Here is a 25574-nt window from a genome sequence, read left to right as displayed (position 1 = left end):
CTGCATTTGTACTATTACAATAGTTTACTACAAAAAAGTCTGCAGTTTCACTAATTTGCACAGTGAACTCCCAGTTTCTTCAATTCTAAACAGAAAAGACTTGCAAGAAATATAAACCTTTCAATCTTTTAAGACCACACCACAAGTGATGGTTACAAAAAACCCAACATTAGTAATTTAACTTTGACTTTCCTGAGAAATCGGGAAAACTATAAACAGTTACCAAAAACAAGATACTGAATCTTGTTGATATCAAGTTAGGAGACAGCCATACAGCCATCTTGTGCACACAACTGAGGGTTCTTTCCAAATATGTAGCTCCATGCATTTCCTGTTTAACACACCAAAGTACTTCATACGTGAAGAGTTGCAAATGTTTTATCAAAATAAATATTTAACAAGAAATTCTCATTTATTACCTTGTTTAGTGAAATCTTACTTTACCTATTTTCCCTCTTGAGTTTTGTGTTCCATTTCACTTATACAATGAAAATCAGTTTAACTGTTCATGAATAATACTTTTAGCATAAGAATAGTCCTTCCATTGATGTTGACAATACTCGGACTTTAAGACATGGAAGTATTTATTCTTTAAAAATAGAGGGTGGAAGAGAAGTTTCCAGATTTTTTTTGTCAGCTTATTTTATGGCAATAATGCTATTTAAATTAGGGCCTGGATGGGTTTATGTGTGGGTTTTTTTAAATCACAAGCCCTGAATTTGGAAACTAATTCTGTAGTTCTGCAGTGTGCCTCTTTTCAAAGTATTCCAGCTAACTTTGTATCATAAACTCTCACATCAACCATTTTTTCCTTAGAGAAACTCCACAGTAAAAGCAATTTATGCTTATTTCCTTTCCCTGCCACCTTGAATATAAGTATGCTAATTAAACCACAGAGGTATTAAAAAAAAAGGTAAATACAATTTAACATGAGGCTGTGAAATTTCCCAGCTAATTCTGCTAATTCAATCCTGCTAATTGAAAGCGAAATCTTTTCAGAAAACAAGCTTTTGTAGAGCATGGTAATAAAAAAACCCAATGTTGGCTCCAATACAGTGAACGTGCAGATGGCAGTTGTGAGATTCACATTTTGATGTCTGTTCTTTGCCTTAATTTCCCCACTGCTAATATTAGGAAATTAGTATTTCTCTCTTGGTACCTTTGGTGGTAGGTAAGCACACAGCACCATTAAAACAATTTTACCTTTTTCTGGATTGCTGTCCTACCATATCAACATTTTGAGAAAACGGTAGCACTCAGCAAGAACTTACCATGCCATTTGCCTTTGTAAACTGTTCCAAAAGAACCTGACCCTATTCTGGTAGAAAGCATGACTTCACTTGCTTCTATTTCCCAGTAATAACTGGAATCCCTCTGTCCACGAGGCCTCTGGAACAAAAATTGACATGGCTTTTACTCTAAGTATTTCATCTAATATATTATTTATACACACACCAAGAATGAAATAACTTCCTTCATACAAGTTTAAGATGCACTGAAACCTTGAGGGTTTTGTCCTGCAGTTTGGACTTTTGTTCTTCTCCTCAATTTGTGAGAGGTGGTGGGTTTGTTTACCAAAAAAAACCCCAAAAAACCCAACCCAGACAAAATATTTTCTTGGATAGCTTGAACTGCTTAAGAAGCTATCATTAAGTTCTGCACTATAAATTTAAACCCTGATCTTAGATCTTTTAAGAGGAACAAGTATTTTATAATCAATTATTTAAAGACATCTGAAATACTTAAGAAACTTACTGACTTTTTCAAAATTACAATACTAAAATTCAGGAAGTCATTTACATATTTAAAAGGAATAAACATCTAAGTGATTAACAACGGTGAGTCCCCCTAAGCAACTGTACTTTCATTTCTAAATCTTACAAGCCTTCAAAAAATTTGAGATATTATTTATTATTATTCTAACTTTTCTTTCTTTCCCCCTGCCTCTAAGTTTATATCAAGCCTTTGAGGGAAAACTTGCATTTTGTTAAATCTATTTGTCCCTGAGACATTTTGACTAACTTTACTATGAAAACGACGGCATTATCAATATCCACTTTCTATGGAAGCTATGGCAATACAGTTCAAATAGTGATCATAAGGCTAACTTTAAACATATTGAAAAAGAATAAAAAAGACGCAGGCACTAAAAATTTAGAAAGGTAATCCTTGAATCTGTACTGAAAAGTAATTTCACAATACTGTCTGAAATTAATTTTCAATCCAGAACACTTTGTTCTGGGTATTTATAACACAAAGCAATAGTGCTATCTTTCCCAAGTTAGTTAAAATTGTATCGCTACGATATACATACAGTGCAGAGCAATCCAAGATTACCATCAGCTTTTATTGCCTTTTAAGCACAGAAATTTATCCCAACACACCACTACTCCTAGCCTAGTTTAACATTAAAAAAAAAAAAAAAAAAAAAATCAAATATTACCATACTTACAATTTTGTTTTTTTCTTGTGTATTAGATCCAGGGGCTCTCTCTCTCTGCGCTGGTACTGGGGTTTTGGGCTGAGACCAGCCAGTTGGGCTCATATTGTTAGGACTTCCAGACAAAGCAGAGGGTGAGGCTTAAATATAAAAATAGAAGAAAAACCATTTATGAAGCCGAAAATAAACACAAAATAGTATTATAAATTATTTTAATTTTTTTAAACCATACCTGATTCACTATGGCTTCGAATTGCATCCTAAAACAGAGTAGATAGATAATAAAGTTAATAAATATATGACAGCATACATAGGAACAAACAGGAATAGTGCTGAAATTGTTCCTGACAGTTGTGGTCAAGTGCAATGCAGTATTGACCAACACCCTCCAAAAGATGACAGCTTGCTTAATTTCTAATTACAAGAATCCTATATGCTAAAAAACATGCAATTTGTGAATTCTTACAAAACATTAAAAATATTCACAGCATATTAAAAGGTATTACTACCAAAAAAAGAAAGGAAAGACAAAAAACCAAAGACACAGAACAAGAAGAAACACCAGAAATACTGTCCGCATTCCCACCACTGGATTTTTGTACATGCTTGTATTTCAGGTCTGAACATAGCTCCTCTGATGGTCCTGTATCTCTAGGGGACAAGTTCTCAAAAAGCTTTTGGGTTCCAAGTAGGAAAACTTTTAAAAGCCCCTAAGATATTCCAAGTCAATATACATTTTGAAATAGCTCTACCGTATGGTTTCAACCCAAAAAAGGCTACGTCTAGTGCCCTAATACAAAAACATCTAATTTCCAAAACATTTTTCCACAGATTAAAGTTTGATGATATTTGAAAAGCATGGTCTTACACAGTTCACTAGTTGGTACAGTGCGACAACTCTCACCTCATGCCACAGGCACTTTACAACACAATTCTACAGCCATGCACAAGATAAACTAAGCTCTGACAAACATGACTTTACAACTTTTCTCACCTGCTATGTATTATCCCAAAGTACATACAGGAAAGGTAAAATATCCCGGTACTGTATAAGTACAAAGCAAGAACATGCACTACAGAAATGTTAAACACTGTCAAAGTTAATAGAAGTCAATTCAAACTTTCTAACTAATTAGTAGAATAATAAATGTAAGATTTCATAGGAGGACAGAACAAGCCTACATTCCACCATACAGTTTTCAAATTAACTCAGGTTATCCTTAGTAACGATTCATTTTGAAATACATCATTTTAGCTAGTTGGTTGCATTCTCCCAGACTTGACTCCATATACAGTATTGTTGCAGAGTACCTCTAACTCTACGTCTGAGTGGATTAAAATCTGCATAAGCTACCACTGAAGAACTCTTTCAAGTTACTACTTTTGTCCATTTTGAGGACAATAAAAATCTTTAAGAACCTGAATTAATAACAAGCGATGTTTTTTGTACATCAGCCTGAGAATGCTACTGCTTTCAAGTAAGCTGGCAAAGGATAACTAAATAATCAAAAATTGTTCTCATACTTAGGTGTATGTAATTCCTATTTAAGAAAAAAGTATTTTTGAACTTCAATCCTGATGTGAATGTTTTCTTTTTTGCTTATGAATCCTACAGCAAATGACCCAAAACCAGTGTTCTTCAGAGTTGTTCTTACAACACAAATACCATACACAGTGCTGTAGTCTGTCACCTTTACTTTGATGTGAAATAAAAATAGTACATCATGTGCTTATTCCAAGAGTTTTGTATAGTTACATTCAACAAAACAGCTTCCAGAGGAAAAAAGCCACACAATAGATGTGTTGAGAAGGTTTTGCTTTAAAAACTGTGTGACCAAATACATCTCTAATCCAAGCCTATTCAAATTCACCCCAAATTTCATAGTATGGATTCATCCAGCTAAACTAAAAATGAAGATCTTCTATCAATTTGCCTCTTCCATTTAGTGTCCTCAATATTTAATATTAAGTATAAACATGCTATAAAGATTTTCATCAAATCAACTCCAGATTAAACATTTCATGGGGACACTGCCATGGCTTACAAGTTATAGCAATCCTGTTAATCACAAGAAAACAAAAGGCACCAAGAAGATACCTACTCTTCCCCTCAAACAAAATCGTCTGCACCAGGAACTGGGAGAAGCATTCAGGCTGTTATTCTAGGCCAACACGGTAAGAGATAAAAGAAAAGAACAGAGGAAGTATAAAAAAAAAAAATTAAAGAAATTAAATGTTAGGATAAAGGAAAGAAAAAGTAACCTAATTTGTTTGATATATGATAATTAAGTGCAGTAAAACTTTTAAGTATTCCTGTTCAAACCCAAAAGTTCAATAGTATCCATCCTTTGGCAAACCACTTTATCAAGGTGGTCTTTCTCATGTCATAATAGAAGGTCTCTACTACCTTTTTTTCTTTTTTTTTTTTTTTTAAAGCCTTTTAGAAAAAGCAGCTATTGCCTTTAAGACACAACAGCTATTTTTCTTCAGTGCCTGTGATATTACGAAGAGTTAGAATAGAAAGTATTTCTGTCTTTAATGTTATGCATGAAGGATAAAGAAAGCAATGTCTCCTTAAAGGCTCATCACACTATGAAGTTTGATAATTCATATTCTCTTTCTTGAGTGCTTCATTATTTTTCATGCCATAAAAGATGGTCAGCCAGGCTTCTGAAGCAGTGAAAAAGTCTGTAAGCCTAAGAAAACCGAAGAGAAAGGGAGGGTACCTTTCCCCATAAAACCCAGCTGACACAAAGCTTCTAACCGAAAAAGCTTCATGGGGCTGCAGTGCACTTTTCTTCAGTTCCAAAGGTCCAGAGGACTTCTCTAGCGCATTTCAGAGTCTTCACATTTCATTGAAGCCTACAAACTGCCAGCTGAAGATGCAAGTAAACTCGGCAGTCAAAGGCTTTTGCTTGGCCTAAGGAGTTGTTAAACTACTGCAAAGCAAAAAACCAACAAACAGTGCTCTCTCTGAAGTCCTGCAGTTCAGCACTTTCTTTCCGCAAGCCTTTCCTGCACACCACTCCCTTATTTTGTTAAGGTTATCACAAAACAAAACGAAACTACTTTAGGCCTGACTTCAAAGAGTTGTCTCTCACTACTGCCAGTCTAAGGCAAGGAAAAAAAAAAAGCAAAAGGTGCTTGAAAGCAAGTAACAGCAGAAATATTCTCAGATACAGACGGCTTTAGCACACAAGCCCAGAACCGCTGTCAATTCCGTACAGGTATAACACAAAACATATCACCAGTAAGCTTTGACTTGAGTATTCCAACTCTGAGAACTACATCCAGCCTTACAGTACCTGTTGTCTGATTTAAAATAAACACCAGTCCCCCAACAAATCCAGATTTTTAAGTTTGAAAGAACATTTTTAGACATGCCTAATAAGTATTTCTTCAGCAAAACGGAGCTTATTTTCTTTTCAGATCTGTGAAACTTGATTGTTAAGCTCCCCCACATCTCTACAGACACCAAAAATCTACCTAGAACTTTAGCAAAGTTGATAAAGACTGCAAGAATGAACTATTAACTTTCTGTGCAAATGTGTCACCTATATTTTTCATCACTCATCAACTAAGGCAAACAGTGAGCAAATGACAAAAAGCAAAGAATAAAAACCAACCAGTTGACTATTAGATGGCCAGTCACAATTTTACTTTAACTTTATGCTATTCCCTCCCTGCCAATATTACCTCAATTATCCGGCTGTCTACAGGCATTGTAGTGCTAACCATATGGACGTTCGGTGTGGATGTAGATCGCTGTCTTTGGGAAAGCGAGCCCTCAGAGGAAGGATTTGATGTGTTGAATGTGAAGGCATGAGGTGTAGAATACCGGTGCTGGGAACTGAGAAGGGAAGAGAGAGAAAGGGAAAGTTGTGGTTATTTTTTCCCCTCTAGCAATTGAAAAAATACTGTTCAATGCAACCTGTCCAAAAGCAAGATGCACAGAATTCCAAACAGAGAAAAAGTTGGGACTTACACGCTATCTAAACTATTTGGTCAGCTGACTCATTCCCAGTTTAACTCGGGAAATAAATTAAAAAACTTGAAGATCTTGTCAGCCCCCATCTAGTGTTTAACGTAAGTCTGTTTCTGTCGTTATAAATTTTGCCAGAGTTCACCTCAATCTCCATCAAATCACAGTTAATATACTGGTAAAATACTGTCTCCGCTGAATTAATTCAGTTCTGTGAAATTTAAACAAACTGCTCATTTCAAGCCTGTTAAATGCATAGCTTAAGAGCGACTTTTACTGCTAAGCCCTGAATTTGTAAAGGTTTGCAAGACTGTTCAATGGTTTGCACAGAACAGCCAGCAAGGAAGTCATGAAACCCAACACCAGTTAAAAGGAGGCCAACACTAAAATCCAGTTCCACAAAGAGTTATAAATCACAGCTAAGGTCACTCAAACCTTATTTATCCCAAATCACACAAGTATCTTAACTGACATCAGCCAGCCTTCACAAAAAGCTTAAAAAACTGTCAAATTAATGAGTCATTTTTCAACAACACTGGAAACAGAATAAGATAGCAAAGAGAACATAAGATCAATTCCTGATGCAGTTCCCACTAAAATAAATAAATAAATACATAGAACCATTTGCAAGTCAGCTACGTGCTCTGTGCCTCATTCCCGAATAGGCCAAGATTTTTCAAAGGGATGTAGAAAAAACAAAAGATGGCCTGCCCTCTTCAGCCTCTAGAATTTCAAGGAAAAGAATACAGGCAGAAATTAGGATCAGAAGACAGGCCCCTTTGAAAGGAAAGCAATTTTTATTCTAGCATTTAAAACTACGGGAACGTTCTCTTTAGGTCTCAGAATTTTCTTTAAGAGGAGCGTATTTTCAGTTTCCGCTGTTCTCTCTTTAAACTCTTATCTGTCGTCATAATATCAGAACATTATTTTAGTTTATGTATGCAAGTCATGCAAAACGAGTCACAAACCCTTACACGTATACTAGCTGATCAGATAAAATAAAAATTAATTGACAAAAATGCCTTGACTTTTCTTAGGTAGGAAAACAAAGGTCTCCAGAAAACCTTTAATACCCTCCCTTAAAATCTTAAGACTAAAAATTAAAAATATAAAATCCCAAATCAATGTTTTGTTTGAGTCTAAGAACAAGAAAGGACACTGCATATTATCTATGAAGAAGTGGTGTTGCCTTCTTGCACATTTATCCCAACCTTCTATAAGATTGTTCTATTTTTGAGGAGTTAGGGGTGTTTTGTTTGGGGTTTTTGTTTGTTTGTTTGTTTGGTTTTTTTAAACAACTGTATTTCCCAAAACAGAAATGACAGGAAATACTAGCTTACCTAACAGGTATCCGGGAGACAGACTCCCGCATCCGTCTCATTGTCAAGGGAGGTAGTGCAGGGACACCACTGTCACTGATATTTGAATTTGGGAACAATCTGAAATATCAACAAAAACAATTACAATTTCAACTGCTACACTACCTCCTGTACAATGCTCTTTAAAGCTGAAAATTTAAAGGGCTGTTTCTTTCCAGCATAATTAACTTCATGAACACATTCCTATCTTTACATAGTATTTTTCCTCTGCATATGGTATGACTATAAACTATGTCTTCAGATTCCCAAAGAAAATTTCCATGTGTTCTTTCTAAACAAATGTTTCTACATCAGACTTCAGATTTTCCTAAAAGAGTATTCGACGCAAAATTTTTTAAGTTCTATTAAACCCAGGTAGCGCCACGTGGTACAAGTCATCCTATACTCTAATGACTAATCAGTATAAGAAAATGCATAACTATATGACCAATTTTAGTTATAAAAAAATTCAATCACTAAGACAGACACATAAATCATGATAGGTTTTAACATTTTTGTAAAAAAGGACTACTTCTAACATAATGATTTTCGACTTGTTCTAATCAGTATTAGGAAAGTATTATCCTTCATCAGTTTTCTCACCATTCCATGCATTTTCAACAGGGTGTCAAAAGTTGTGGTAGTTCTGAACACTCATGCTTCCAACAGCTAAAAAACAACTGAATCATGACCTTTTTTTTCTTCTAAAAGTGTTATGCGAGAGGAATTACTATTACTCCATTGAAACAGAGGGCATTATAGCAACTGCCTGGTCACTTAAGATCTTTGTTTGCTTGTCCCAGAATACTAAAATTTACAGCAAGAACAAAATGCATTTAATGTAAATGGCCTTCTTCACCTGGGAATAGACAATCATTGCTGGCTGTTTTATGAAATCAATACACAAGTTCTGTATATTGAGGGAAGTGACTACACTTCCCAACAATCCAAATTTATCTCTATGATAAGAGATTAAAAAAACCGATGCTTGTCTGTCACAGAGAATTACTGTTGCTATTAAAAAGGAACAGTCCTTACAAGAGTTGCCTGATATTGCTCCAGTCGACACACATGGTTGGAACTTTAGTGCTGCAGTGTTCATGGAATTTATAACCACATGTCTGACACCGAAACCCATTTAGCAGGAACTTCTGGCAGATGTCACAGAAAGCAAGCTTTAGAAATGTCTTCCGAGCCTAGAAAACACATTAAAGGATTAATCCAAGCTACTAGCTTCTCTTCATTAGCTGAGACGAACATCTTGAGAGCTTAACATAAATAAATACCATGTTAAAATGTTATCAGTGCCTCCAAAGTACTACTGAACTTAAAACCATACTTCAGTATTCTTGCATGTATTTCCAGTTTGGTTGGAAACCTGGAAAGCTTACAAACACTTAGGACTTTGCTTACCTGATTATTTAAAAAAAAAGGAAAAGAAAAAAAAGAAAAAAAAAGGAAAAGTGTTCTGTCAAATTCAAAAGCACTATTTTGTGCTCAGTAAGGTGACAGAGTTGGGTGGGCCAAGAATTGGGTTTCTGTTTGGTTTAGTATCACCAAGGAGGTGAAGGAGGATCAGATCGTCAGAACAACCTCATTATTTTTTTTATTAGTCAAAATGCTTGTTGTGTGTTTATGACTAACCAATACACCTTGCATAAGAAATAAATTCCTTAGTAAATAAAATAGTTTAAGGAAATTCTACTTTTTTTAAAGGCACCTAACATTTCTTTAAAGCTTCTGAAACACAAAGAAAAGATTAAAATGAACCAAAGGGTTTCTTCCTCCGGACCATACTGTGGAGGAAGGCTCGAAGTTTGATCTTCTTCCAGATCTGGAGAAAAATACGAGTTTTCTGGTGACTAATTGCAGATTATTTTATTTGCAGTTTTCTAAAAATGTAAAGTAGAAATAAAGCTACTTTCAGTTTTTGTAAATCAATCCTAACCTTTCTAATGGATGTAAGTGATAATCCTTTTGTTTTGCCACTTGGCACAATACATTTCTGGGACAAAAGAACAAAAAGGCTAGAATATAGGAATAGAGTTCCTTCCCAGGGAGAACAAAATAATGCAAGGTAAAACTGTTAGTGAGTTAGGCATTATCTCCTTGTAAAAAAAAAAAAGCTATACTGAGCAAATAATCCATTTTTGAGGAGGAACTACAAAATCTAAAGTCTTTCATCCCCCCAAAAAACACTCTTGTCAAATTACAAGGCAGCATTAGCTCACAAAACAATGTCGTGACCTTGCAGAATTAACAGCAGCCCTGTACATTCAGCACAATTACCAGCAGTCCAATAAAGCTGCCGAACGTATCCAGCCTTTTTTGACTGCTGAGCCAGAGACTGAAAATGCAAGTTATCCCTCAGTTCTGGACTTTAAAGACATGATATCTTAATACGACAGTTACAGAAATACATATTTATATAAAATAAAAATGGCAATCATCAGTCCTTTGAAGAACATATGTAATATGAGCTTTTGAAGTCTCTGACATCTAGGAATCACTAAACGTAAATAGCATTCTGGCATTTCACTGCAAATAGCTATTTAGCTAATTTAATTTGCGGGGAGTAGGGGTGAAGGAATCAAATCATCACTTCTGAAATCTCCCCCTTGTGTTTAGAAAGCCAAAAGATACCTAATGCCTAGAACGTTCCTTGACTATGTGGTTCAATTGATATAATTTACATCAAAATACAGAAGAGGAAAAGCTTACAAAATTGTGTGTGGTGAGTGGAACATGATCAAGAAAGTCCACTTGCAGTTCCTCTCCAATCAAGGAAGCAGCATCTGTATTCCAATCCAAACGCATTTTTTTTCTGAAAGAAAGAGAAAATGAGGACAACAAAATTACTTAGGAGATAAGAAGTCTGGCCTAATCAATGATCTATGTTTTGTGAGTTTTCTTGAGTAAACTGAAAACAAATACAAAAAAGCGTGGCTAACCTCTTATAGTGAGCTATATTTCAGTGTCTTTCACTTAAAAAATTAGAAGCAACTTTGAGAACATAGCGATTCACCTCTTTTTCTGTTTATTTTTTAACGTGTAAGTCATTTAGATATATAGATTATTTGAAATAAGACACCTAGAAGCTGTAATGGAGTCACAGAAATACCCTTATAAACAAAACATAAGAAATTATGAATGGCAGACTTAGTGAGATGAAAGCCGTATTACGTGCTTCAGCACTAAAGTTACTGGTGACCCCAGAATGGACTCAGTTACACAGAGATGTAAACTCACAAATGACTGCCTCATGATTGAGGCTTAGAAGAGCATTAAGCTCAAGGCTTACGAGGTGTGAAGTTAAATGTATTAACTCCATGAGATACCTTCACTCCCTCAGCTTGTAAAAGAATCATTTGGTATTTAATAGCAGCATCCCCGGTCCTACAAAAAATAAGGAATACCTGAAGTGAGATTTAAATCCAAACATTGAAAAGTTGCAGAGGAATGTAGAGCCTTAAAACTGGGCACACGGAGGAGACGTTTATTTAAGTTGGCTAAGAATCACTAGCACTGAAGTTTACCAACTACAAATGCAGAGAAGAAATGCACCTCAAATATGAAGGCATATCACATCATTTCATCTAGAGTATGACAGAAGCCTCTGTAAGACACTACAAGCACTTGAGTGTACCCTGCAATTTTAAGTATTTTTAATATTTAGCTTTAAAACAAAAATAAAATTTTTAATAGCCGGGAAGCTGAAGGAGTTGACCTAGAGGAGGGTAAAGAAAGCAACATGGAAGTGTTCACAACCAAATTGTGCTTTTAAAAGAATACTAGCAAGAGAGTGGAAGGAAGCATTATTGCTGCTATTCTAAGAAAGAAGATTTTTACATTCTCTAGTTGGAAGTTTCACATATAACATTCCAGACTCTTACCCTTTTGGTTCAGTAAGAAGTCGAAAAACCGCACAGCATTCTGGCTGCAGACCTCTTACTTTAAGTGCCTTCATAAGACAGTCATGTAAGGTCTGTCCATTTCGCACATTTACCTGTGACCAAAGGAAAAAAAATTTTAGTCAGCGACTGCAGAATTTGTTTAAGCTTTTTGCAGGGCGGGGGGGGAAGTCTTTTTTTCTTCTTTTCTTTAGAAGTTCCAGTAAAACTGCACAGCTGTTCACTTTTGAAGTTAGATAAATAGATAAGTAAAAATTACTTGTATGATGTAACAACAGACTGCTGTGCCTTCCAATTTAACTCACCGCGCATTAAGCCAACCTGTCAGGCAGGCACATTTTCTGCCATACAGGTAACTATTGTGTACTTACGCAAAGGAAGTTTTGAAGCCATTTTATAACTTTTCAATTTCTTACAATTACTAAGTTTCTGTGAAACAGGATTTTACACAGCACTCATACAAGTAGGTAGCCTATAAAAGTCATAGAAATGCAAGCAAATGGAGTTACCTTAAGCATAGAAAAAGGCTTAATTTAGATTTCAGGGAACTTTGCGTAAGACACTTATTAGTACACTCAGCTCCAACAAATCTAATAGAAGTGCTCCCTCAAGACGTTTCACTTCAGGTTTAACTACCATACTTCACTGTGGGCATCCAAGTGAGGAAAATGGTGACAGAAATGACCGCATGTTTTACTTCATACAGGTGTCATTGTTTAGGTCAGCCAACTACTGTCTTTTAATGTTAAATATATATGCAAAATATCTTGCTCACGTATATTGGACAAATACAGCACTGAGGTAGAGAAATACAGGTTCTCATATACCGATAGACTGCTTTCAAAATATGTCATCTAGAATTAACAAACTGATGACAATACACTAAATCACAATAAGACCTTTTGTGAAGCTTGGCATTTCTCTTGCCAGATACACATCACAGTGTTAGCAATGGGAACAGTACGACATTTCTTACATAAAGGTAATGTATACTTACCACCGTGCGCTGCTTGTTGGGCAAGAAAACACGAATAGTATTACTAGTTTTGGAAGTATCTGATATTTTGCCATCATCAGATGCTCGGCGTTGATAACCAAACTGCTGGACGATAGTAGGCGAAATACAGTTTGGGCCATCAAAGACAGAATCTTTGAGTCCAAAACCGTTACTGATAGTCTTCCAAGCTCCCTGAATGTGCTCCATTGATGCGGTCTAAGAAACAAAAATTGAGAGAGTCAGGAAAAATTATATCCTTCACTATAAAGTAGTACTCTCTCTTCCTGAGACAACAGGCCTCACCGCCTCTTTTGAAAGCATCTGAAAACTGCACTGCCTTCTCCCTTATGACACAATCAACCTACACATACATGGAACAGTTCACCTACATCTGCAAAATTAGCCCGAGTCTTGAAAGCATTTGACTTTCTGCACATAAACAGATCATCAGTAATATATGCGTCATTCCTCTCACTGCATCTCTGGTCACAGGAGCAGTTTACCATCATGTTAATTTAGATAATCAATGCCTGAGGGGCCTTCAGAAAGGTGGCTAGATGCTAGCTGCAGGCCAATAGAACAGTCCTGTAAGCCAGATACGGCATGCAAGCATTAGCGCAAACTGTATTTGTTAAGAAAGGTCCACCGGGAATTATAATAAAAAGCATTCATTGAAGAAATTCTATTTTTATCAGTGATACTGGAGCTTTAGTTTGGGGGCTGGGGGGTGGTGTTTGGTTGTTGGTTTGTTGTTTTGATTTTTTTAAAAGGGTAGAAAGTTTAAAACTGTTAGTATACAACAAAATACATAACGTTTTAATGTATCACAATTTACACAGTCTGAAACAGGAAAAAGAAATTCTAAAACCCAGCACACACTATGCTCAGCTACATTTCAGCATAAACTTCTCCCAGTGCAGGGCCATAAACAACCCCCTGCATACTTCCAAATCAGCACACAGTACTATTTTTGCACACTCAGGGACAAAGATAAAGGTATCAGTGTATTTTTTTCCCTGGCTATCAAAACTTCAATGCAGCTTGAACTCCAAATTACACTCCAAATGCATCTTATTCAAAACTAAGCAAAAACAAAGTCTGAAACAGTTTTGAACTGTGAAGTGTACTCCTTGCTAAATTTCCAAGTAGCTGGATTCATTACCAAGCTTTCAAAAAGAAAAAAAAAAAAAAAAGTAACAGTGAAAATAAGCACAGTGGTTTATTTCCTCCATAAAACTGCATCCTTCTATAAACATCTGAGAAACTGATGTTCAGAACTACACGGCACAAAAGCACATCTTTTGCCATCTTAGTGCATTGTTTCCAAATTAATCTTCAGTGGTTATGCACACCACCTATATTCCTGATCACCTCTACGAAAGGTAAAGAAAGTCATATTAAAGCTGCAAAGTCAAACAGCAAATCAGTCAGGAAGTGCCAAAATAAAGGTCTTCCAAGCAATGCTAAATCTGACCCCTTATGGTACAGGAAAGGCTTACACTGAAAGACCTACGTTGCTCCAACTTAATTCAGTACATAATACCAAACACTCCTATACTGAACACCAATCACTATCTACTGAAGTCTCATTTCATGTGTGGTCCTGTACCTCCTTTGTTGCAAAGTGTTTGAACCCTTCATTTCCTCATGCCCTTTTGTGTAGCACCCATGCCAAAAAAACCTCCCCCAAAAACAAAAGAGCTACTCTTTGTATCAGAGAAAAGACGACGGTGTTTGTTACAGTTGAAGAGCTAAAGTAACGGAATTCATGGAAAAAAAGATCTCCGCTAGTATTAAGTGTCCATTTTGGGATGCCCAGAAGGATAAACTTTGAATTTCAGAGTGTTTTCACTCACAGCACAATTCCGAAAAGCCTTAGCTAGATTTGCAAGTACTTAACATTGCTACAGTCCTAAACCCAGATCTCACTCGTAGCTAGAAAGGAAACATGTAACAACGAACTTAAAGAAAAAGGTTTGGTTTATATGAAGCACCTACCATCGTACGCAAACTCAGAAGCAGAACTCTAGGCCTCTTACACTCTCTGGTACAAAGGGATCTTTCGGTCAGTTCATGAACATTTCTTTCACTGACAACATATACATCCTCTCCTTCCCTCCTGCCAATCCTCATTCCTGCATCAATGCCATCAGTTGTGCAAGTCCAGTTGTTCAAAGGTTCAAAACATTTAAATGTCAGTAAGATTTAAAACTCAATACCCAATCCAAATCTAATAGGATTTAGATACTCGGAATTTCAAAAAAAAAAAAAAAATCTATGGCACATAAATGATAACAGTCTTGCATTTGATGTAAAAAGGGAACAAGGTATGGGAAGAAAGAGAGACACTCTGAAAAAAGGAGGGAGGAGGGGTGATAAAAATGAGGAATACAGCTGAGCTCAGCATGCACAAGCAAGTACAAGTACACCAATCCTGCAACTCATATGCGTTGCCCTACTGTTAGGAATCAGAAAGGTGAGAAAGAAGTTATGTACAGTTGCAATAACCAGATTATGCATAAGGACAGCTAAAAGAGTAACTAGTTAGATGGGAACAATAAAAACAGAGTGGAGATAAACACTTAGATAAGAGGGGTAAGATGAAACCCAGACAGCTTGTTCTCTTTCCTCCTCTTAACTTACCCACTATGGGGAACCCTACTTTATTTCACCTTTCTAGGTAACACATGAGACAAAACAAGAAGAGGAGCTCAACTGGATTTCTCTACTGAGTAAGTTGAGACAAGGAATAGAGGGGCAACCATCAAAACCTCCTTGTTGTCACTGCTGATGTAAGCTGACAACACCCTAACGTTACAGCCTTTATATTTAATATTTTGACATGCTGCCAACATTTCCTGAAAAATTCAAGAGAAAACAGGAAGTGACAAAAAATTCAAACTTGCACCTTGACAAAAGCTAAGTTTCATACCAAAAAAGGTACTTCCCAGCTCTAACAGTGTTCTCTCGTCCGAATATGAAAGGCCTACTGCATACTGTAGACCAGCCTACTAGAGAAGATCACAGAAACGCATTTTGAGGTGGTTGTACACACAGTCAGAAAAACACAGAGACAGCAACTGCTATCAGCCTTCTGTACAATACAAATGTCAGTTGTATCTTTGATTATGCATTTGCATCCTTCTCTTTCCTGGGATCTTTGCCTCAAGTAAGTGCTGGATATTCTGAGGACTGTGTATGTTTGACATAATCCTCTCTTCCAGCAATGCCCTGCTCTCTCTTGCCACCATACTTCATGAGTGCATTTTTGCCATCTTTTTGCTGCAGCTGATAATTGTGTCCCTGGCAGCTTGGGTTCACTCGCAAATGTTGAGAGTTCTTTTTCTAGAAAACGAAAATACCTCCTCACCTCAGCAGCAAATTTAAAACGTGCTATCCTTAGCTCTCCTTCCTGCTTGAACTGAAGGCTATGGGTTCTACTCACACACTTCAAGAAGGAGCCACCACTAAAGGGAGAAGATGAGAACTTGGCTCAGATCCAGCCTGCAGTGGACAAAGACCTGCAAGTGGCCTGAGGGTAGAGGGGTAGGGGAGAAGAAAGGAACGTTTAAAAGATATTCCCGGTCTCCTGGGTGATGAGAAGTTGCTAAACCTGCTCTTGGCATCCATGGTAGAAGGGCATGCAGTTGGTAAGGTGGGGCTTGTTGAAGAAACAGCAGTAATCAACTGTCCTGCTGCTGACTTTTGCAACTGTTCAGAGACAACCCTCAAGTGGGATGACAGGAGGCTCCAGCTCCTCAGAAATACCTCTTCACTCAGGTCAAGAAGAGTCTAGCCAAGAACACTTAAATTCTGATACTGCATGAGCAGCCACTGGACATGTTCACTTCTTTAACCTAATCACTGTTCTTATTTCAAATTTTTATCATGGAAGACTAGAGATAGCCATAAAAGCTGCTTCTAAAGAAGTAATTTATGAATGATTTACACCTTTCCCCTGCCCTCTACTGTAAAGAAAGGTCGCTTAAAAAAATTACAGGAATATATACAAAACCATCCACTTTGAGTTCAAACAGCTCACTGCATACATAGGTATGAGGTAAAAGAATTAGCGTGGCAACTACTTGACCAGCTTTGAACTGACCGAAAAAAATATATGTGTAATCACACAACATAACATTGCACATACACACACGATTTCTCATTGGTACATTGAGCACAGAAGCAAACACAACAGCAGAAGACAACAGACACACTATTTCAGAGGACACAGGTTAGCTGCATTTCTGGCCACCTTAACAGATAAGACACGCACACAGCATAGCTTACCTTTCAGGGTCCTGTAACCTGTGCCCTAGCATTGATTTGTTTATTCATTTTGGATCTTTTGCTCCAACCAGTATTTGATGAAAGCTATTTTTACTGAAACTAAATGCATTTCCTCCAACTCTCCCAAGATCCACACCAATTCACTCTGGTGAAAAGATGTCTGATATGCTCTAAAGAGAAACTCAATTTAAAATAAAGGAGGAAAGATTTTACAATGATGACTTCATAAATACATAATTCTTAGTTTGTATATTCCAGAAAAACTGGTTTTTCTTCCTTTAAATGAATGACAAGCATGTTTCTGAAACATAATCATTACCAGATATTAGAATTATGTTTATGACATGCTCAAATAATCCATTGCCAGCTGAATGTTTTCATGCATCTTTCTAAAATTTTTCTTCCCTTTCAGGAAAATTACTTCAAACAGCCTGTCTACAACCGAAAAACTGCAACAGCAGCATTCAAAGAATATTTTAAGATACTGAAGTATGAGCATATCAGTCCTCTTGTAGATCCAGTACTGCTAGGAAACCGATACTGACTTGTTTCACATTAAACATTAAATTTGAGCAGAAAAAATCCCCTCATACTATTCCTCTACCTCCCACAGGTATACTGCACACTGTGACCAAGATTGCACTTTTAATTAGTACTTTTTGCATAGATTACAGATTTGATAGTTAGTCATTTGAACAACCATTAAAACCAAATGCACAAAATAGCTATGCAATGTGCACACCTGACAGTAACAAACTCCTAGAGATCATTCACTCCTATCCTCTCAGATCATACATTCCTATCATTCATATCCAAAAGGTACTTTAAGTTACTTTAACTTTTTCCACAACTAGCAAAAAGTGTTTAGTCTAAACTGTTAAAAATTTCAGCCCATCTTCCTAAGGAATGCTGAAGCTGGTAATGACGAAGCCTGAAAGTTCACAGGATACAAAGCTAAATTCCTCTCAGTATAGAGTTTAGGTGCCCTGCCCTTCACTCTATTTCTGAAACAAACACCAAAAGCTTTTAAACAAAATGTAAATACAGTTTCCCCCTTCCAACACACACACGCTGCCATTTTTATCCACATGAACAATTAATAGTCACACTCATGTTTAATGAAATACATATACAAAGGCAAAACACCATAGAACATAACACAGAATCCATTTTCGAATGAACACTTTTGTTACAAAATATAAGCTTTAAAAGTTGCTTATAAGAAAAGTTTTAATCTCTGACACAAAAAGATCAATAACACATTTAATTGTGGTCTCTTCTCAGTTCCCCTTCCATACAGTAATTTTCAATTGATTTAATATTGCATGGGTGACCAGTTGTCTAGGGAAAAAAAAGAAACCCGCACCAAACAAGTCTCTATTCTGATATGTAGCAGTATTTTTTAAAAGTAGCTTTTCATAGCAGTAGAAGAGAAATATGGACCCATTCCTATATTAGTAAATAAAGCTGCGATCAACGTCAACATAAAGGTAGGGCATGAGTTAGGATCAGCCTAACAACCCAAGCAGATTTCTCATACATCTACAAGGTTGGGATTTTTCCTTTAAATGTCCTTCATTTTACGAGATTAATGCTGAAAAGCAAGCTCCCCCCTAATAGAACTGAGAAAAAAAATCTAAAAATTAACAGGAAGAAATGTTATTGTTCGGGGCGGGGGGGGGGGGGAACCCAAAAAACCACAAAAACCAACACTGAAAGATTACATATAATTTCTGCCTCAGTTGTTCTGATCTTGGAAGTATCTTTTCTCACCTTTTTCTCTGTTTCTCTGAACCATTCGTTTCTTTCTTACTACTTCAGCCATTATGCTGCTAATGTAACTTTAAAGTATTTAAGGAAAGTATTTAAGTATTTAAGGAAAAAAAATAACAACAACAATTGGGCTCTACAGTAAGGAAGGAAGGCAGGCACGAGGAATACAACTCCCAGTCTGACACACTTTCAGATTGATTAATCCTTTGCAAAATTAATACCTTTCTCTACTTAAGAGTAACTTTCAGAGTAAAAGTTCAGTTAGTAAGCATAAACCAAGTCATACTACTCGGCTGTACTTTGGGCTCTGGTTAGTAGGTATTTGTCACCAAAAGTATCTGCACCATTGGCTGCTCTGTGCCTGCTCTCCTCTGTTGATTAGAACGGCTCCAGGCTACTTTTCCTAACCAATTTTCAGGAAGATCTGTTTGGTTTGTCCTTTCCACACAGATCACTCCCGTGTCAGTCACCCATTTCTTTCCACATGAAATTTCTGTTAAGTTCAAATGCGGAGCTCTGTAAGTTTCTCTACAAAACCTGAATTGCTTCATTAGATAAACAGAAGCACCGAACACTCTGCTTGTATCTAAAAGAGCACAAAGGGATATAGAATCCAAATCCTTCTCCTTCCCAAAGGAAAAAAAGCAATCCTGGGTACAAAGAAAAAGCAGCAGGTGTTTCCAAGCACTCAGTCAGAACTTTTTAAAATTTTAGTTAAGTACTGCTGGTGAATTTATATAGATTCACGAAAAAGTTTATAAAATTGCTATTAAAACAGCTATGAAAGGAAAAGGCAAACAAGGAAAGTACACAAATTTTGCACATACATTTTGTACGAGTTTTGCTAATAAAGCACCACAACTCTATGTCATGCAGTAAAACTTCCACTTTTCTTAGTATAAAAGTTTATAATTTTTATCTTATAATCAAAATTGATAAATATTGAGAGGTGGTCACTCAATGTTTTAAATATGTTCTCTTAATTATGAAGACTATTAAAGCTGACGTGATATTTAAGACATCCTCATTTTTTAATCTGGTAAATTCAAATGCATTACCAGAAATAAAAAGCATGCTGAACACTGCTTCCTTATATCTCATTGTATCAGAATCACATTATATGACACTCTTGTCACACTTAAGACTTCTTGTTTATTCACCATAATGTTAAATTCTTCACAGCAGTAGCCTCCAAAGAAAGATTTAGAAAAGATAGATCTATAAAGCAGACCTTGCATTGCAGAAGTGGGGCTATGAGTTTAAATGTATATTGACATTATACAGGCAAGACATTTCGGACAAGCATTTTTTTCCCCAAGTCTTTCTATCAGCCATACATACATTCTCAGACACATGCCTATTTGCATTCTGAACTTGCTCATGCTTGAATTGTTTCAAGTATGGATGAAAGCCCCAAACTGTGTTTACAGTTGCCTGGAACTCATCCACTTTACAGCAAGGATAAAAACGTTACTCAAATGTCAGCAATCCACTAACTGCCCTTCCCACACAAGTTTTCAAGGATTAAACAAAAGTGACTGAGAATCTCAGCAGAAAGAATTACTGGCTCTGTCCTCCCTCAGTTGCACGTAGTAAATGAAGTAACACTGACGACACCACTACTGAGAACACACCAGTCTTTAAACCAACCTCAGTTTTGCTGAAAAGGAACACAGCCTGAGATTCGGTTATTCAAGTAACTGCTGGGAGCTGCTAGTTACGCAGGCTAACTGTACAGTTCAGACATACCACAGTTACTGTTAAAACACCATTGCAAAATACCAGACAATGCTAGATTATCTGTACAGTTAGACAGAATAGGGTGCAGCTAATTCAAGAGTTAGGTGTTCTCTGCATTCACTCAGGGCAGCTTTAAACTAATAAATTTAGTTTATTAAATGTGGGCTCTGTGCCAGAACCACTGCGGGGTCAATTCTGCAATTCTAAGAGCCTGGGCATGAAAACAATGGACAGATGGGGGGTGGGGGGCAGCAGGGAATAGGGGCAATAGCACCAAGAAAGGTTTGGAAGGGGCCTTGAGATTATTTTTCTGTGAGAAGATAGAACAAATTATTCTCCCTTCTATCTTATAATAAAGTGCACCTGGGAATAGTTGAACATATGTTTCTGCAATATGAACTAAATCTGACATGATACTACTCGAGTATTTTAGTTACAACCTGTGTGGACAGCTCTACTAACTTTATTTTATTGTTTCCTACGCACCAGTATTTGTAAAGAAGCCTCCATAAAATGGCAAATAAAACCTGAATGTAATGAGAAATTACAGGTTGTATACAAGCAAAATTACTTAGACTATGTCAAACATTTACTGTCTTGAGTGCCTCCAAAAATAAATTATGCTCCATTTTAACTCTATCTCATATTATCTTACTAAATACATCCATGAAATTACAGTGCTGGTTTGGGTGGGTTTTTATTTATTTAACAAAGTGCCATAACAGACCTTTTGTTTCAGAGGTACAATCTCAGAAAAGAAAAAAAACACAACTGCTAGTTGTAAGATAACGTCACAGACATGATTTACATTAGGTCTGGATTATTCACAACAGATCCGTAGTTGTGTGGAAAGGCAAATGCTATTTGGAGAAGACAGGCAAATATCAAAATCTAAAGTTCTAAACTGAGGAAGGGCTTTCCCCCTGCAAAGTAAATATCCATGCAGACTGACTAAAGTAGGAGATTAAGTTAAACATACACTTCTGATAAAGCAAACACTGAAACAACTGTAGGCATCATATCAATTTTTTGGAATTCCTCAAAAAACAAAAAGCAAATTTCAGTAGCAGTGAAGGAATACAAGCACAGAGCTCGGTTGTGACAAATTTCCCTTCCCCCAGGAAAGACCCAGCGACCTCAGAAGAAAGAATGGGGAAAGGTAAGGATGAGAGAAAGGTAAGCAGAGAAAGTTATTTATACCTTTAGTTTTCCTTTAAGCGAATGAAGTCTTATGACAAAAGGATGAAGTACATCATCTGTGGAAGGCAACACAAAAACAGAAGATATTTACTATTTTAATAGACAAACTTACAGACATGCACTACATAGCAGATTAATAAAAAAACCTATTTTGTGAATTACATCAATAGCAGAGTTAACTTGTCATCCTTCCACTGTTAGAATTTTCAGGGCCTTCTAGCCTTTCATTATTTTATGCAACATTTCAGTGTAACGAGACGCACTGTGTAAGGCCAGACTGCATGACAACCAAATGCTACCCCAGCTCAACATAATCTCATTCTTATTCAAGAACATCATAAAAATCTCTTACAGCTAAAAACTCACTAAAGTAACAATCAAGTACGAGTTGAATACTTTCTTCTCAGGCATCAGTCCCTTACTTACACACAGAAACACCTTGCTGACTCACAAATGTTATGACAAATCTTGCATACAAAACAAACAAAAAAAGAAAGTAGTAAGAAGCTAAGCCTCTGAAGGCTATCTATCTTGCATATAAGCATTAACTGTAAGAGCAAGAATTCCTAGGGAAGCTGAAGAAGTCATGATTAAAAGACTGGAAGCTCAGATTAGTTAAAGAATTAGTCAAATATTCAAAAATATTCACTAGATAGTAAATGGTAAAATGCTTTCTTACCCAAAGTTCCCACCCTAATTAGCAATTCCTAAAACAATCCCATGCACAGATGATTAGAGAAGGCAAAGATGCAACACAGTCACAGAGTCACTGAGGCTGGAAAGGACCTCTTGAGATGATTTAGTTCAAACCCCTGCTTGAGCAGGGTCAGCTACAGCTGGCTGCCCAGGACCACATCAGTTGGGTTTTGAGCATCTCCACAAATGCACACTCCACAGCCTCTCTGTGCAATCTGTTCCAGTGTTTGACCATGCTCACAGTAAAAAAAGTGGTTTCTCCTGTGCAGATGGAGATTCATGTGTTTTAATTTGTGCTCATTGCCCCTTGTGCTGTCATTGGGCACTAGTGAGAAGGCTGGTGTCCTCCTCTTCATTCCCTCCCATCAGTGTATTTATACACAAAGCTTTCTCAAGGCTGAAGAGTCCCAGCTTCCTCAAGTCTTTCTTTACAGGAAATAAAAGAAAGTACACATAAAAAAAAAATTCAAGAAGAGCTCTTATATTGCTAGCTCGCTTTTGGTTAAAAGTATCCTCTCTCCTGGATAGAGCAGGTGAGGGGGGGAAGCTGCAATGATTTTACCCAAGATGGCAAACTCCCAAAGACCAACAAGAAACCAGAAGAATGCTTTGGGATCTCCACCTTGAGCCACTTAGTAATTTTAAAACTAAAACCTACTTGCATTCTGAACTGTGTGTTTACCCTGCTTACTAACTTGCATACCTCTGTACAGCAAACGTTTAGGAATGTGACATAAAAAATATTGTGAATGTGGTTTCCATCATGGAAAAAGACAAGCAGGGAGACTGGGGAGAAGGGAGGAAAGAATGCTGTCTTTCACACACCAGAGGAAATCTGGCATCTTTAGTTCTAACAGAAGACAATCAGTCAGCAATAACGACACATTTAGGAAATAATCCACATTGAATCAAGGTGAAGGAGGTATTGTTTGTTTGTTTAGTTTTAAGAGATTACATTACTAAAGAATAAGGTGTGGAAAGTGATATGACCAGAAAGTACATGGGGGGCCAGAAGCAGAAACAAACACGGACGAGCAAAAACACGTTAAGAAGCATAAGAATAAGCAGAGGACCAGAGAAAGACATCCTCATAGGAACCAATATAGGCATGGTGGCATAAGAGGGAAGTGTCGGTTTTTTGTTTTTTTAAAAGTACCTAGGTTGACAATTAGCAAACTGATAAAAACGAGGATACAGTTATGATCCTCACATTTAGCTAAGAGGTCAAGAGATTTGTAAAGACCGGTTCCTGAGGAAAACAAGAGCTAAAAACTGAGCTGAAAAGAGTCTGGGACAAACTTTGAGACAATTAATCCAATCAGTATGACGGATAACGTTAGACAAAAAAGAGGAGAGAAGAACTGATGGGGAGGGGTAGAGGTTTTATAGCCTGAAAACCTAAAGCATTTTTACTGTAAAATCAGCCAGAAGAAAAAGGAATCTCATATACAAATCAAGAAGAGAAGGCATAGCATAAAGCAGGTGTGATGGGTTAAAGAAGAAGCAGGCACAGTATTTCTATCTGCAACCGAAGTAATAGCTGTAAGGGAGTAAAAAATAATGTATTTTTCTTGACAGATAAGAGATACGTGAAAAACAAAAATCAGTAAGAACATTTGCTAACAGAACTGGCAACAAGGAGGGTTTAAGAAGCAAGTGAATTGACAAAAATACCATCTGTTATTGCAGATGTGAGATTCAATTAAACCTGAGAAGTAGAATTGTTCACCTAAGACAATGGCCAAGGCAAGGGAGAAGAAAACGACTCTATACTGGAGGAAGTTTGCCTGCTTGCAGGATTTCCACCTGAGACACTCCACAGTGCAAGAGGAGCAGCAAGGGAAGCAGGTGTTCTGTAAGGGGAACGCTGAACTCGCCCAAGTTGATCACTGATCATATGTCAGCGTCAAACCATTGCTTTTGAAAAATTACAAATTCCGCTACAAATATACACCTAATTGCACAAATAGCCAGATCAAGAGTTTGAAACAGAGTTTTAACACAACAGGTTTGTGTTTCAGTGTTGTCAAGTCACTTTTGAACCAGATGCCGACGGTTTTAGAAAATACACCTGGACAATATTGTATTTAAGATTAGGTAATCAGAAACATCAGACATTTCAGCACTGTGATTCAGATTGTCATACATCTGCATACATGATACTTCTACAACTGAACCCCAGTGTTACGCTGTTAAGGCATTCTTGCTGTTTCCTCCGGTTTTCACTACAATCAGTTTGGTAGATAAAGCACTCCGCCACTGGCAGTGCTGAAAACCTATTCCCAGAAAAAAAATATTAAATTCATTTTCCACTGTGTGAAGGAACCATCAACTTAAAATTTGCTCAAAACCAGCTAGGCTTTTTAGAAGTTATGACAAAAACCTCCTACTACATTTATTCTTGGGCTACACTGTTAATCCCCTGTCTTTAAAAATCACATGGCCTATTTAAAGTCTCCACACGAGAAACCCAGAAAGACAAAACACTCAATATACAAAGGAGTCAAAATTAAAAAAAAACCCTCTGCCAAACATAAAATATGCAAACAAAAGTGAAAGAATATCTTACAGTTACAGAGGCAGTATTATTTGTGGTGACAGAAGAAAAAATGTTTTCAAATGCAAGACAATTTCAGTCTCAATCTGCCAGAAAATGTTATCGAAAATTTTCTTCAGAGCATACAGCACTTCTGAAAAACAAAATAATTCCAGGTACTGTCCTGCAATTTAACATCACAAGGGCAGATCTTACCGGAATAGGTAAAAATAGCACTAGTGAACATGCCAAAGGAGAGTCTTTCCACTATATGGCCAGTGCTTAGATTGCAACATCAGCTGGCTCTCTTTTTATAACCTCTTGATTGCCAGTGAACAAGTTACACAGTCAACTTAAAAGGTTTGAGAAATCCAAGAGTAAGCTCTGGAACTCACTTTCAGCTGCAATCAATCCACTGTATCACTCTGACATGAACACTTTGTTTCAGCATGCTATTATTGCCTGTGTAAGCTTTATACCTGCTTCTAAAGCATTTAACACAGATGAATGATGTAATTCAGAATATGGTTTATTTTTTTGTTAAATGTCAGCATAAAATTAGAGGCTTGCACACTTTCTTGTTTCTTTTGGCTGCAACACACTCTGGAAGCTACTTAACTTACTACATTCTCTCGCAGCCATGCATGTGCC

At 36.8% G+C, this 25574-nt stretch overlaps 1 protein-coding gene across 6 annotated transcripts in view; it reads right to left on the bottom strand.

The window, feature by feature from the left end:
• The window catches only part of RAF1 (Raf-1 proto-oncogene, serine/threonine kinase), a 79304-nt gene that overhangs the window by 12062 nt on the left and 41668 nt on the right, over positions 1-25574 (bottom strand). For 2 of the 6 annotated variants that reach the window (XM_059823223.1, XM_059823225.1), the window contains exons 2-11: positions 12689-12904; positions 11674-11786; positions 10502-10604; positions 8819-8976; positions 7763-7861; positions 6137-6290; positions 4543-4602; positions 2673-2700; positions 2453-2580; positions 1272-1389 (exon numbers count right to left, since the gene is read on the bottom strand). In XM_059823223.1, the coding sequence (XP_059679206.1) occupies positions 1272-1389; positions 2453-2580; positions 2673-2700; positions 4543-4602; positions 6137-6290; positions 7763-7861; positions 8819-8976; positions 10502-10604; positions 11674-11786; positions 12689-12895 (1168 nt within the window). In that variant the 5' untranslated portion in view covers positions 12896-12904. Of the gene's footprint in view, positions 1-1271; positions 1390-2452; positions 2581-2672; positions 2701-4542; positions 4603-6136; positions 6291-7762; positions 7862-8818; positions 8977-10501; positions 10605-11673; positions 11787-12688; positions 12905-21691; positions 21743-25574 lie in introns of those variants that run through there. The other 4 variants (XM_059823224.1, XM_059823226.1, XM_059823227.1 and 1 more) reach the window with 4 other exon arrangements.

Source organism: Gavia stellata, chromosome 12, assembly GCF_030936135.1.
Source record: "Gavia stellata isolate bGavSte3 chromosome 12, bGavSte3.hap2, whole genome shotgun sequence".
NCBI classification, from domain to species: domain Eukaryota; kingdom Metazoa; phylum Chordata; class Aves; order Gaviiformes; family Gaviidae; genus Gavia; species Gavia stellata.
Note: the sequence above shows the minus strand (reverse complement) of the source record. Positions and strands in the feature narration are given on the sequence as shown.